At 29.5% G+C, this 14,476-nt stretch overlaps 1 protein-coding gene across 3 annotated transcripts in view; it reads left to right on the top strand.

Moving 5' to 3' along the window:
- LOC111087703 (protein MMS22-like) overlaps window positions 1-14,476 on the top strand; it is a 126,650-nt gene that overhangs the window by 79,175 nt on the left and 32,999 nt on the right. For 2 of the 3 annotated variants that reach the window (XM_022395281.1, XM_022395282.1), the window contains 4 exons: window positions 1,315-1,612; window positions 2,384-2,506; window positions 8,326-8,424; window positions 10,006-10,047. In XM_022395281.1, coding sequence (XP_022250989.1) covers window positions 1,315-1,612; window positions 2,384-2,506; window positions 8,326-8,424; window positions 10,006-10,047 — 562 coding nt within the window. Of the gene's footprint in view, window positions 1-1,314; window positions 1,613-2,383; window positions 2,507-8,325; window positions 8,425-10,005; window positions 10,048-11,530; window positions 11,602-14,476 lie in introns of those variants that run through there. The other variant, XM_022395283.1, reaches the window with a different exon arrangement.

A 14,476-nucleotide genomic window follows, 5' to 3' on the forward strand; every position in this document is an offset into this window, starting at 1 on the left:
AAGCAAGGTAATGTTACATGAATTATTTAGGAGGAAAGAAAGTAGGAACAGGAAAAAAAATAAACTTGAAGAGAAAATCTGTACTTCATGAAGTAGAAGAATTAAAAAACAAAAAATCAGAATTCAGAAAAACATAGAGGAACTTTACAAAAAATGCTGATGCATATGCTGATAAAGCAGAGGCTGTGGGTAACTTGACCTTTGTAATGAAGTCAAACAGATTGAGGAGAACAGCCAATGACAAAAAGAACATTTACAGTGTCTAAATGATGACATTTAGTCTAAGTTACAGTTGCCCAAAAACTAAAGTTTAAAGACACCAAAGCAGTTTATTGAACAGAATCATTCAAATAAAAACATTTTAAAACATTCTATTTACATAAAATGCTCCTATTTGCATGTTATACTATGTAAGAATTAATGCACTTAATGGATTCTGCAAGTAAAGTCATTTTTTGTTTATAATTATTCACTTAGTTATTCCTGGAAATTTACTGATTCAGTCCTGGAAAACTCCTGGAATTTTTTCAACTTGTGTCTGTATGGACCCTGTGCTATCTCTAGAACCTTAGTCGTCAGTGTCATCAGAACTAAAGTTGCAATATATATGCATATTTGATGTCACGCTTGCTGAGATTTTTAGCATTCATGATGATATATTTATTGTCCTTACATTATGAGCACATATACATACCACATTGCTTTTCATATATGATATGTCTTTTGTTCCAGTACATATGCCATGCAAATACTGTGTTGGTACGTGCATGTGCTCGATGTTAAAGTTGAGTTTGTTTGTATGTATATGCTTATAATATGCACCTTATATTGGCAACCATTTTGCACAAACCTTGACACTGTGTATAAAAGACTCGTAAAGTTTTCTGAAAGCTTGTCAAATCTTGTAAAGATACACAAAACATATTAAAAGTTATGTTATGGAATCTTATCCTACTTTACCTTTACTCAGATGTAGTTAATTAAAAGGCTACGTAGGGACACTCTTACTTTTTTTTGTTTCTTCTTTGATTGAAAGTAGTATATACATGCTTTCATGTTTGCACATTCTGTGTAACTCACACTTCAGTTTTTATAATCATTTTTTGGCTTTCCTCATGGCTGGCTAGAACAGTTTAAATATTTGTGAGCTTAGCCACATCCAGATGTTTGGCTTGATCCCACATTGGCTCACCCACCTTTAATCTAAGGGTGTTTGAACATTTCTTGTGTTTGTATTCAAAGCTTGTAAGTATATATAAGCATAACACAGAATTAATGTTTGAAATTCATTAGAGTAATATTTGTCTATTTCAGTATCATTCTGAAATTACCAGAGGTATCATGGATCATGCCTACACAACAGTCAGATCTCACCAGCAACCATGACTATCTCATAATTCGATTCTTTCGCTCTCTCTCAGACCAATTTAATAAGGTTGAGACTCTTCAGGAGAAATTTTTGTTAAGACAGAAGATAAATTATCTTCTGTCAGATTTTATAGCATCTTTGAATTCTGTACCTAAAGTTAGTGGATCTCAAGAAGCAGTTTCCCATATTTACAGCTTAGCAGGACATTTATTTTGCTACTGTGCACCCATATTGTATGTCAAAGTAAGTAATTTATCCTCTCATCTTTTAAGAAGTTTAGAACCTAGTTTCTTCCTATAAGTGTAATTTTTGTATCTACAATCTCAGAATTTGTGAATTTGTTGTATCTACATAAAGTATTAAGTTGATATCATACTCCAAACAGCATTCAACACTGAAACGAAGCATTGTTATTGTGCAAAATAAAATGAAAACTATGTACTTTATATTGCATTAATTATATAATATGAATTTGGGGATATACAAGCCCTAAAATGTGAGCATTTGAATAAAATTAGACAAGTCATTTCAGAATATTATTTTTAATAATATTTTTCCTTCAGTACATTTTTAGTAGAAAACTTAGTGCCTTCTATGTCTGTTTGATGTACAAGTCTTTGGTACAGTATAACAATTTTTGTAACCCAACTTTCATTAAATTTTTATTTGTATAAAGACTTATACAAATGGCCACTAATGTATGTATTGCTTGTGGTAAGCTATCTAAATTTAGCACAGTCTCAGTATTAGATCGATATATGCATAAATACATATCTAGAACTTGTGTACATAAATGCATAGGAGTTGTAGTCTGTAATAATTGTCAGGTTTAAATTATTTGAATTTCTGGAGTTGCATTAGTTGTCATTTGAAGATACAGTTTGACTCTCCAACCTATTATGCATGTTTAAAAACTCATAATAAAATATATATAGATATATCATTTTATTTAGTTCTCACTTCAACTTGTTAAATTATTTTATTTTCTGAATTCTACCTAATTTTAATTTTTAGTCAAAACCAGACTGTTTGCTTCCAGTTGTGATTGACACACTCATCTTGCCTCGTGTTTTGTACTCTAAGGGTACAACATTGCCATCAACAATCATGGCTGCTGTGAAGGAAAATCTACCTTTGGTAAACTATATTATATGTAATTGTACATTCTGTAAAATATGTAATTATTTAAATCTCTAACATAATTGTAAATTGTACCTCAACTGTGTTTTCCACTTGAAAGTTTTTTTTTCTTGATATTAACTGCATTTCGACATAAACAGGTCATGAACTAGGAGAATTACTGGAATTATGTCTGTTATAGTTGCATTCAACATTAGCAGAAATATAAGTGAAAAAATACTTATTGATTTTATATTATATTAACATTATTATCATATATTATTATGTATTTCTTCTTGCATGAATGTGTTCTCTTGTGTGCTTGAAAAGAAATAATGAAATATCAGTGACAAAAAGAAAACCAACTTTTAATTAACCCTCTTCATTGTTCTTATTCCTATAGTAATTTTGTTGTTATGAATATCACATTTTAGTTTACCAGGCTTCCACTCTATCATATTTGATCACTTTAAACCATTTTTACTTAAGTTTTCATAGAGAAAGATTTTATAGCTAATTTAAAGTACTTTTATATTTTAAAAAGAGAAAATATTGTATTATTTCTTGAAGAAATTGTTCACCCACCATAAAAATTAATACCTGCTCATAATGCATTCCAAGTCTATTTGGGTCAATCATAACTCCAGAAGTACATTTTTAAAGTTAACATTTGCTTTTAATTCAGGGACAGATGATTGAACAATGCATTACATTTATATTTTATTCCAAAAATTTAGATTTATATCTGGGCAGGTAATTTAATATTCCAGTAACAAATGTTTTGTAGTTACCTTAACCCTATCTGGACTACAAAGCATTTATTAGGTGTCTCATGCACACCTACATGTCAGATATAAAAATGTAACTAAAAATAATACTTCTAATTCTGTTTCAACAATTTTTAACTCAAAAATATTTTGTTACATAGTATCATTTATTTAGTGTAATTCCCAAATAAAATGTTCCAAATTTCATTTCTGCACAGATCTGAGAAAAAAATCTTACCTCTAAATAGTGCACTTATTGATTTTTCTTAGAATTTTTTTGCCCATCTCAAAACAGAGGCTTACATTTACTAATAAACTATCATCCCTTGAGAATACAAGGAATTTATTGTTTCATGGGATAGTGACTAGATGATACTTCTCCAGGAATGAGCAAAGAAATCTAATGAGAAATTTATAAAACCTAGTAATGAACCTCAGATCTCAAAATATTTTTGTAGTTTCTTTAGATGTTCATTTCATTTCAAAAAATGTTTTGTGTTAGGATACATTCTCCTATGGCAAAACATCAGATAAGCTTAGGTAGTTTTATAGAGTATGGTAGGCAGTGACAAAACATTCCAATGACTTATTTATTGAATATTAATGTGTACTTTTTGCTGTTTTTTATGACATGTATATACAGAAGTAGTAAGTACAGCAAGTCTTTAATCATTTATTAAATCAACTGCTTTAAACCATATTAATATTTTATATTACTTAATTAGCACTTAAGCACTTTGCCATCATTCAGTGTATGGCTTTGTTTACTACAACATCTCCCAATGTCTTCATTAAATGATATACCTGACCTTTGGCCATTTGTATAAATCTAAGTAATCTTATTCATACTGAAGTTCACTTTCTTTGATCTTTTACCCTTTTTTTTATTCACCTTTTCCTCTTTTAATTGTAAGAAAGAAATAAGGTGCTTAGAAAATTTTAACATATTAAATTTAAACAGGCTGTCCAAGCTACAAACTAATAAACAGCTGTTAGATATGTGTCTGTATTGGTTACAGTTTGGGTTGGGTAAATGACTAATCGAATAATGATGAAATATTATTTAATAAATAAAAGTGTGAGTGAATAACAAAAGCTGTACTTATATTTTTATATACACTATAAGATATTCAAGTCCATCTGCAAGGTTATTCTTAATCAGTTATTCAGAATTTCAAAACAAGTATCTCTTATTATTTAAAACTTTTATGTAAAAAACTTTGTGTCTGTATGTTATCTGTAGATGTTCTTAATCTTTTCAAATAGGATCCTTTACTGTGTTGCACCCAGATTAGTGAATCTCTAAGGAAACAAATTTAGAAAATTATTTTGTTGCCATTCTTCACATTTTTTAAAAATACTTCCAAGTTGAAATTTATTCTGTTAAAAAGGTTTTATTGATTAAATTTTATATACAAAATTTTTTTCCGAATTACAACTTTTAACTGCAGGTTGTGAATTTTCTGAATTTTTTCTGAACATAATATAGCCCTTATAACCCTTTAAGAGGAAAGTCTAAATATTTTTTAATAAAAATGGTAATTTGAACCATGTAACTTCAACACTTCAATTTTAACCAATAATTATGTGATCTAATTGCTGATATCTCAGCCTTTAGAACTCATAGGCTAGTGATATAAACACTGTTATTTTCAAATGTATAAGCCATTGTGGCTTCTGTTTCAGTGTAAACTTTTGTTTACAAAAGTGATACAAACTTAGCTTGGTGATAGGTAACTAGAAGAAAATATGGTTATGAACATCTTTCACCACAATTATAGTCATTTGTTTTTAAACCTTGCAAAAAGCTTGTTTTATCATTCTATACTTCATCTGAATTATGTTGTAGTGTGATACAAAAGTATGTATTTGTTCATGAAATAAGAAGACTTAAACAGTTTCACAATTTTGCAATCAATTGTATCAAGTTTTGTTTCATGATTAAGGCCTGTGTACATTAAACTGTGTTTATGTTAGAACTTAGAGAGAAATGTAAGAAAAAATATATAAATGAATATAAAATGAGTTTAAAACTTATTTCCTATATTAAAAGAAACCTTATGATCAACAATAAAAAAATCAGCTTGCTGATAATTTTAGTATAGTGAACCTAAGGTTATTTTTATTGTATATCAGTGATTATAACATATTAAATTGCAATTGGTATGTTTTAAATTAAAAATATCAAATTGACAGTTTTATAAAGTAAAGAATTTGTAGGAAAGTTCAGAAGTATATAGCAAGACATGAATCAGTAATTGACATCTTTCAAAAAAGTAAGCATTTTAAATTGTTTCTGTAATAAAAAAATTCATACAAATATCACATATGAAAATAAGATTTTAGTTACAGAAGTTGTGTAACCTGTGAAAAGTTCATCCCAATTTTCAACTTATTTCATCCAGTAGTTTTTATTTGGCAACACAATAAACAAATCATATAACAGATGTATTGCATTGATGCACATGTCATTATCTATTTGAGTATAGTTAACTTTGCAACTGTTGGTATCGGCAGTGTATAGTGATTTATCTCAAATGGATCAGTTCCTTTCACCGTTCATTGTGGTACAAGGGGGAGACAGAAGAATGTTAGGTACAGTAGCTAAAATACAAAAAACGTTTTTCCACTGTGTTAATATAATGAGACTCTTAGATTTCTCAGTGGGATCTTGTTTGGTGGTCATTATAATCCTTGAAAATCGTGATGGCTACAGCAAGGTGAGATTTTGAATAAAGTTTCTTATCACTCAGATCCTTCCCTTGGTTATTTGTATTGACTGTGTATATTGCATTTTGTATTGTGGCAATAACATGATTATGTTATTCTTGGATGGTGCTTTTCCTTTGTTTTTACATAGCTTTGGTAAATATAACATTTGCTTTTTAGTTGTGCGGTGAGTAATTTGTATTTAAAATCAGACAACATAGATGTTTCTGCCACTAACATTTAACCCTGTCACTACCGGTTACTAATCTTTTTAGTAGTTAACATCACTTTTGTCATATTTCTTTCCAAAAATAAAACTAATGGATGAAATTGTTTAAAACTAGACAAAAACGTTCATAAAAGTATGTAGTTTCAGTAAAATAAAACATTCAAATTTGATTTTTTTATTCTATTTCTAATAAAAAAATTCGTTATTTATATTTTATTTTCCATTTTCTCTACTACATCACGAACTCTGTCTATTATCATCAACACACAGAGCAATGAAATGTTTAAAATTAACAAATGGAAATATGTGCATACCTTTCAACTCATAGAAATCCAATAGAATAGTTGTATTTTTCTTATATACGTATTTTCACGTCTTTATCTTTTCATTTATAGTTTATTTTTTAATTTTCCTTTCAAATTCTTTATTTATCATCATTTATGCCCATACATCAACTAATAGCCATAGGGCTTTATTAAGGTATTTCAGCAGACTCTCAGGTGACAAGATAAACTTATAAAAACCATTAAACCATTCAAATATGATTTTTAAAACACATGTAATTCATAATTAACTATAACATATTTAGGTAAGAAACCACCATAAGTGCTATAGTCAATCATGCAGACAACAATACAAACAGTAGTTATATGTACACCGTGAATAAACTGCATGCCAATTTCAAATTAACCATTGTTAGAGTACAGTGTAAACTGAGCTCTTTCTAACAACTATATACACTTGTGTAAGCTAACTATATGTACATTGTAGATCTCAAGGCAAAGTATAGAAGGTGGGTGTGGCAACTGTCAAGGGTTGAAAAATTTATTTCTCTTTCTCAGTGAATACAGTTGTGGGACTCTGGATATCACATAACTAGCATCTACATACTCATGGACATTGTCAGTTTATGTTGCTATGAGTGAACTGCTGCTTAACTCGAGATTTTTCAAAGCACATGGATCATGTGACATGAAAACTGCAGTTTAAGTATTTTTTGAAAGGTTTTCTTTAAAACAAAATAATTAAAACTTAGGTAATATAGAGATTCAAATCATAACACACATTATAATGTTAATTTCATTGATATGTATTGATAGTAAAGTGGTTTAATTAAATTTTGAATGTATGGCAATACCATACATAAAAAAAAAATGGCACCAGGGTTAATTGATTGTGTCATAGGCAGAAGAATCTAGATGAGTAGTGAGTTTCACAATTTCATGTTCACTGAAAATATCAGTAAAGATCTCTCAAGTTTTAACATCTAGAGTAAGTAGCACTTCAAAATTTTGTTGTTGTTTCTTTCTCATTAAGAATTAAACAATATTCTTGTCCTTGAAAACAGATGTAGTGAAAATGTTTTCATAGTCTTTATATGACCTAGAAATCAGTACACTGTAACATTAGCACACCCATAAAACTGAATACTCAATCATAAATATTTCATAATTGCATTTAAAATGACTGTTCCAACAGAAAATATTTTTGATGACCTCAGCTGAGTATTAATACTTAAAACTTGATCTGCAATATAACTTGCAGTATGTTAATTTTTTTGGTTCTTGTGAATGAATAAAAGACTGATTGTAGGGTAGTTACCATAAAATTGATTACTTCTTTGTTGCAATACTTTATCCATTGGAAACCATAGACATTTGAGGGCCTTTTATGATTAGATATTGATTTTTTTGATAGACATCTGTACTCACAAGAATGTTTTCTGCTAGAGGTTGTAAAAGAAATATTGTACACAGGAGTTGTGAACAATATGAAAAAAAATTTTGTTTGCATAAATAGCACAAGCAACCAGGCTTTTGCCCTGTTGAGACAACTGGACTTACATGTCTATAACTGCAGAATATAGGGATGGCCAGAGGCAAAGTGAATGGATATACAGTTTGTTTTAATGCGTTGTGAATAATCCTTTCTCTATAAAGTAGAATGATACAGTTGATTTACTGGTTAGAAAACCATTTTATGTATTTAGTTGTAATAATTTTATAAATTTATGGCATGCTGTTTCTGATGTTTTAGATTTATCTGTATAACTGACTGATATTTGAAACTTCAAACAAAAATGTACTGTTATAGTTCTTAATTGTGATATGGAGTTCTTTTTTCCTTTCAAGTTTATTCATGGGTTATATCAGTTAGGAATTTCTTCAGACCCTTATATACAACGAAAACTACGAGAGCTTGTCATCCAGTACCTGCCAAAATTTTCATTGGTATGTTTATTAACATTAGAATGCATATAGTTAATTATTTGTTAGGATCTAGCAGTTAATGTATAATTATTTGTAACTAAGAACATGTTTATTTTGTGTTATAAAATAAGAAACTGTAAAAAATTCAGTGTGTGATTTTTAAATGGCCCTGAATCAAATACTATAATAGAAAATTTATTTATTTTATGAAAGTGTGAAATGGTTATTAAAGTCAATAAGAAAACCTCATATTCATCCCATTACATGCTACTAACATATAGTCTGATTATTCATAAATCTGTCAAATAAGATATATATAAAATGGTTATTTTTGGATGGGTTTTACTATTTTTCCTTTGGCCAAATGATTCTATTGCATCCTAGTTTGTGTTACAAAACTGAAATACAAGGAATTGAATATTGTTTTAGCGTATTCTTAAGAAGACCTGTTAAGAACTTTGGGAATAAAGTTTAGAGAAAAAAAAGATCATTACTCTTCAGATAATAATAAAAACACTATTTCAGCCAATGTTCTGCTATTGGAACTTCATCAGCACCAACAGTACAAGAACTGTTTGATGTGAAAATGTGTCCAGATATGTTTTTGAGGGTCTGTATTTAACCTTGTATCAATGCATTTATTGCAAGGCTGTTGAAATTTTAGTAAAATTCCATGATTTTTTCAGAAATATATTTATTTGAACAAGATATATCATGTACTTTCTACTGGCTATGGTATTAACACAGACACTAATTTGAAGTTTTTTTTGTCTTAATATAAAAATTTTATTTTTGTGTGTGTGTTCCTGAAGCCCTTTTCAATTTATCAAAGAATGAGAAAGATCATTATACTTGTCATAAGACATTGTTATTAAGTCTATAATATTTTAAACATTATATTCTTTATCTAGTCCATTAGGGATTTTCAAGAATTAGAAGAGTGTATTCTTGAAAATCCCTAATAGACTAGATAAAGAACATAATGTTTAAAAATATAATAGACCTAATACTTAGGTGTTACAACAACTGCAACTGTAATAATACTTTGCCATTTTGTAAAAGACATATACACCATAATAAGTGAAGATATTAATATATCTATAGAAGTCATAAAGTTTAGAATTGAAATTTAACATATATATATATATATTCGGGAATTTAAATAGAATACTTTTCTCTCTTCTATAGCTTGATTGCACTAAGTATTTAAACATATCTTAAAGTTATAGACCTATATGAAGCAATTTTTTACTTCTGGTATATTTTTGTGTGTAAAATGCTTTGAGTTAGATAATTTTGACTATTTATTACCTTTTTTAAGTGTTGGTTAAATATGTCATTACTGTTTCAGTGATAAAATCATCATAAAATAATAAAACTGTATGTTGCTCTCTTTCAATTAAACACGCATATCTCAATCCATTTTTGAAGTATGAATGTCTTGGAAAGAATGTTCTTCCTCAGTAAGACTAAACTTGCCTTCAGATATCCTGGTGAAAAAAGTTTACTAAAGGGTAATGTATGGTATTATTAAGATTAGCATTTATTTAGTAATCATACAAAAAACATACTTATTTGTCTAAAATTCCAAATCTCTCACAGAAAACTTCAGCAACATTTTCAGTGACTCGTCATCCCCTTCTGGTGAGTTCTGTTCCTACTTACAAAATATTACTTGCATTTTTTAAAATTATTTTCATAATTCAATTAGATAAAGGTTTTAATGAGAGAGAGAAAACTACTGTTTGGAATTTTTTTAAAAAGCTTGTTAGTCTGAATAGTTGTTTCATAGGAGTTTACTTTGCAGTTAACTTATCAAACTAAATGTTTGTTTAATATTATTGAAACATTTTTATCTGGATGATATAACTGATTAAAAAGTGTTATAGAAGACGTCCACCTATTGAGTATACTCCTATTGTGCATTCATAACTAACAGTAATTGTTACTTGCTCTGCCAAACATGGAAATGGCTTTATGTATAATATTTTACATATGTCTTAAAGATATATAATAAGGTTTTAAATCATGTTTTAAAAAGAAAACTTGTTCAATAATTACTTTATGTCAAAGCTGTCACATGACTGATATTCAAGATGGGTGTAAGACTATATTGTCTCATTGCTAACTTGATCTCATCAGATGGGTTATAAAGGGTTGTCTCTTCTATTAGTTTTTCACATATTAATCAAAGGTTAATTCAAGTCACTGTCCTTTATCATTAGGAAGCAATGTACATTTTTATTGTACTTGAGCACTGATGGCATTGTGTCTTCAATCATTTCACTGAAACTCACATTCTTCTACAAACATTCTCAGCTTGGTTAATATATATATTATAACTGAACCTCAGTAATAATTGTTGCAACATACATTTACACTAACATCATAATTTTGTTAGCATCCTCATTGTCATTTGAAGTGACCGGTGATAATTACACTTTCATCATGACATCATAAATGTAATATGATATTTCTTGCCAATAAATATTTAAAAACTTGATTTATATATATATATAATTGGAATAACCTATGTAAAATTACTTCTTAGCATTCAATATCTCAAATTAATGATCAAATGATAATCAGCTCTAAAACAAGTTTTCACTATTCAATAAAAAACATTGAAACATTAGAACATTCAATTAGCCCTCTTGCTACAAACAGGTCAAAGAGTACATGTGATGATGTTTTAGAGTTGTTTCAAAATTTAATTAAAGCACTTTATTATCAATGTATGTCAATAAAATTGGCATCAAAACGTAGATTATAATCCAAATTTTAATATACATGTTTTAATTTCTTAACTTGAAAGTATTTTTAAAAAAAATGCTAAATATCCTTTTTTTTGTGTGTGTCATATAGCACATCCTCTTGTCTTAATGCTCAGTTTATATTTTATTACACCTACCATACAACATCTATAGTGGTTAAGGAATTAGAAACTCGAGTTTCAGACATTGACAAAAAAGAATATAAAATAAGAACCTCCCTCCTTTTTGATTTGCTGAGATATCAATATATTTAGTAAACTTACCATGGTAGCCCTTCCCACTACTCCATTCTTTTGAAATCTTTTGTTTACTCATGCCTACTTCTCTTAAGTATATATATTTATAACCAATAGATGAGAATATTTCAAACTACATCAATCTGACAGGCATTTGTAATTGGCTTGAAGGGGAAACTTGGAATTTGACAGATGTTGAAGTCTCTTGAGTAAGTCATTGCTCTGAAAAGAAATGAAATTTTTTTAACCCACATACAGCTTAGTTAGAAAGCCAGGTAAATTACAGTGGCTTTATACATAATAGTATAGTAATTTGATAAGTTGTTGGTTTTCTAGAGTGCATCTTTGAAATGTACAAAAATTAATTTATCTCCTCCACTTGAGAGAATAAACAAGGCTTACGGAAAGGAATAGTAAGTAAGTACAACACGTGTACAAATCAATTTCAAAACATCTTAAGTACTATAAATTCGAAATCATTATTTTTATATATATATTTTATTTATTGTTCAAGAAAAATAACAAAAAGTTAAGCATTTATGAGTAAATAGTCATTTCCCCGAAAGGGGCCGAAAGTTGCCTGGAGGGGTCACCTGTTTTAACCGCTCGCTCCACGATACAATAGTGTGCTGTCTGTCAGTCAGTCAGTAGACACTAAAATGCATGAGGGGTGTTTAATGTTACTATTTGTACTGTTATGATGCCAGTAAAATGTGTGCATGCCATAGATCATGAGAAGAATTATGCATTTTATAGGTGACAACACAACATGACATATGAATTTAAAAAGCAAGAAATTTAAATATTTGTTACTCTTAAGTTTTGGTTTTATTTAATCTTGAAACAGAACACTTTCGGGTATCTTGCAGAAGTACCTCTGTTAATATGTATAAATGTTCATAACCATATATACACTTTGTACATCTATGCCACTAAATTCCAACCACCACGACAGGATAACTAACATTCAGATACTTACCAAGTTTAGTGGATTGGCCCAAACTTTGCCCAGAACAATATCTTAAACATTTTCTTGCACTTTTATTACCTTAGGCAATTCTCATTGCAACCACTGTATTATAAGCAAACCAGCAAATCTTCTCCCACTATGTTCTTAAAGCCAGAATTACAATAAACTCTGTGGGAAACTTCTGGTAATTGTTAGGGTAGAGAAAAATCATTTTGCACTTACAGCAGTCAACACTCTGACTCCGTATAATCTGATAATTGTGTTTTTCTTCTTCATAATGAATTACTGATCTTCTTCTGTGTATCCATTTCATATGTTTAATCATTTGTTTTAAGCTTAAGTATTTATAATGGAACCTCTTAAACTTGGTAGCAAAAAGTTAGCCAAGAAGTCTTCGTTTTTTTTTTTTCTTAATTATGGACATACTCATATAATTGTTGATTCTTATTCTCTTCACCTCTGGATGAAGATATTTTGTCATTAACTAAGCCTCAAATTTTATCTAACAATTTTTATTAATGTATTTACTTTTATTAATTGATTTTCCTCATCATGTCTGTTCCTTCAGCAGTGTGTGCCAAACCAAGTACTAGTTGCATTTGTTTCTCAACTTTATAATATTTATCTGAAGCATCTCATATTGTCCATATAACAGAAATATAGGACTTTATCTAGGGTTGAATGGATTGACTCCTTAGCTGTGCTCCTATAAACAAGTCATGATAATGTGGATTTCATGTGGGTAGTAGAAATCCTGGAAAGTTATGAAATTTTAGTGAAAATCTTTGAAAACAGTTTTGATGATTGTTTATCAGTCTAAATAAATGATAAGTCAGAGAAAGTTCATTTTCAGCATTAATTTATAAACCTGTGTTTGCTCACATTCTGGTAGTATTTAAACCATTGCTTATATTTTGCACACAGAATATTAGAGCAGTATCCTGCTGACCTTAATGGTGATGATTTTGGAAAAGAAATGCAACATCTACCCTCAGTACATAAAGCAAATTTTGGAAATGCACAGTTAAAGCCATTAGATTTGCTGAACATGTTAACAGAGTACAGACTTGGTGAACTGTTTCCAAATGTTTGTGTTAACTTAAGAATACTATTAACAATTCCAGCAACAGAGGCTTCTGCAGAGAGGTCATTTAGCAAACTCGACTGATTAAGATTTATTTAAGGTCTACAATGTCTCAGGAACGTCTTGTGAATTTGGCCAGGCTAAGTATTGAATCAAACATTGCTAGAACAATTAATTTTCATGCTGTGATTCAACATTTGTTCCCCAAACAAAGGCCAGGAAAGCTCTTTTTTTGTAAAGTAAATACCAAGCCTATCTACCTTTCTTTTACTTTTTACTAATAATTATGTCTTCTGATCTGCATTGCAATATAAAAGGATGTTTCAATGTGCTTTCTTCTCTCTGATCCTCTTTTATTTATATTTATCATGGAGGGAGTATAGGAGCATAAAGCCTCTAATGCAGAAAATCAACAGAGTGCTCCATTCCACCCCTCTCTCATCTTGCATACCCTTTTTGGCCTTACAGCTCATGGTATAAAACTGTAGTGGATAAAAACAGGATGATTAATGGGAAGGGGGCCCAAAAGAAACTTTGTACTTCCTGATAAAATTCCTTTCAGAGGCCCTGCTCTATTCTTTTTATAGTTTGATATTTTAAGTGAGGTCTTTCTACTTGCACTATTAAGAGCTTTTGTGCTGCCTTGCTGGATATTTTTTTTCTTTTCTCTCTCTCTCTCTCACCTTTTGAAACTTATTTTGCTTCTTTAGCCTACAGAACCATATATCTTGCTCACCTCCTCTAACTGGATCATTGTATTGGTTCTTCATTCATACATAAAGCAGCATACCAAAGCCTACATTGGTTACTGGAAATTTCTTGATTTTTTTTATTAAGGCCTTCTTTCTTGTAGCTGGTTGTTGTTACTCTGACTTATATGCCACTGACACTTCTGGGATGCTTTGCTGGAGATAGTCTATGCTTTGTAGTAGACTGCTCTTTTTGAGAGCTTGGTTAAACAATTATGTAGAGAGAAATATTTAAGAAATTATTCCACATGTTTGTTTTT

This window comes from Limulus polyphemus, unplaced genomic scaffold (assembly GCF_000517525.1).
Source record: "Limulus polyphemus unplaced genomic scaffold, Limulus_polyphemus-2.1.2 Scaffold2506, whole genome shotgun sequence".
Taxonomy (NCBI): Eukaryota; Metazoa; Arthropoda; class Merostomata; order Xiphosura; family Limulidae; genus Limulus; species Limulus polyphemus.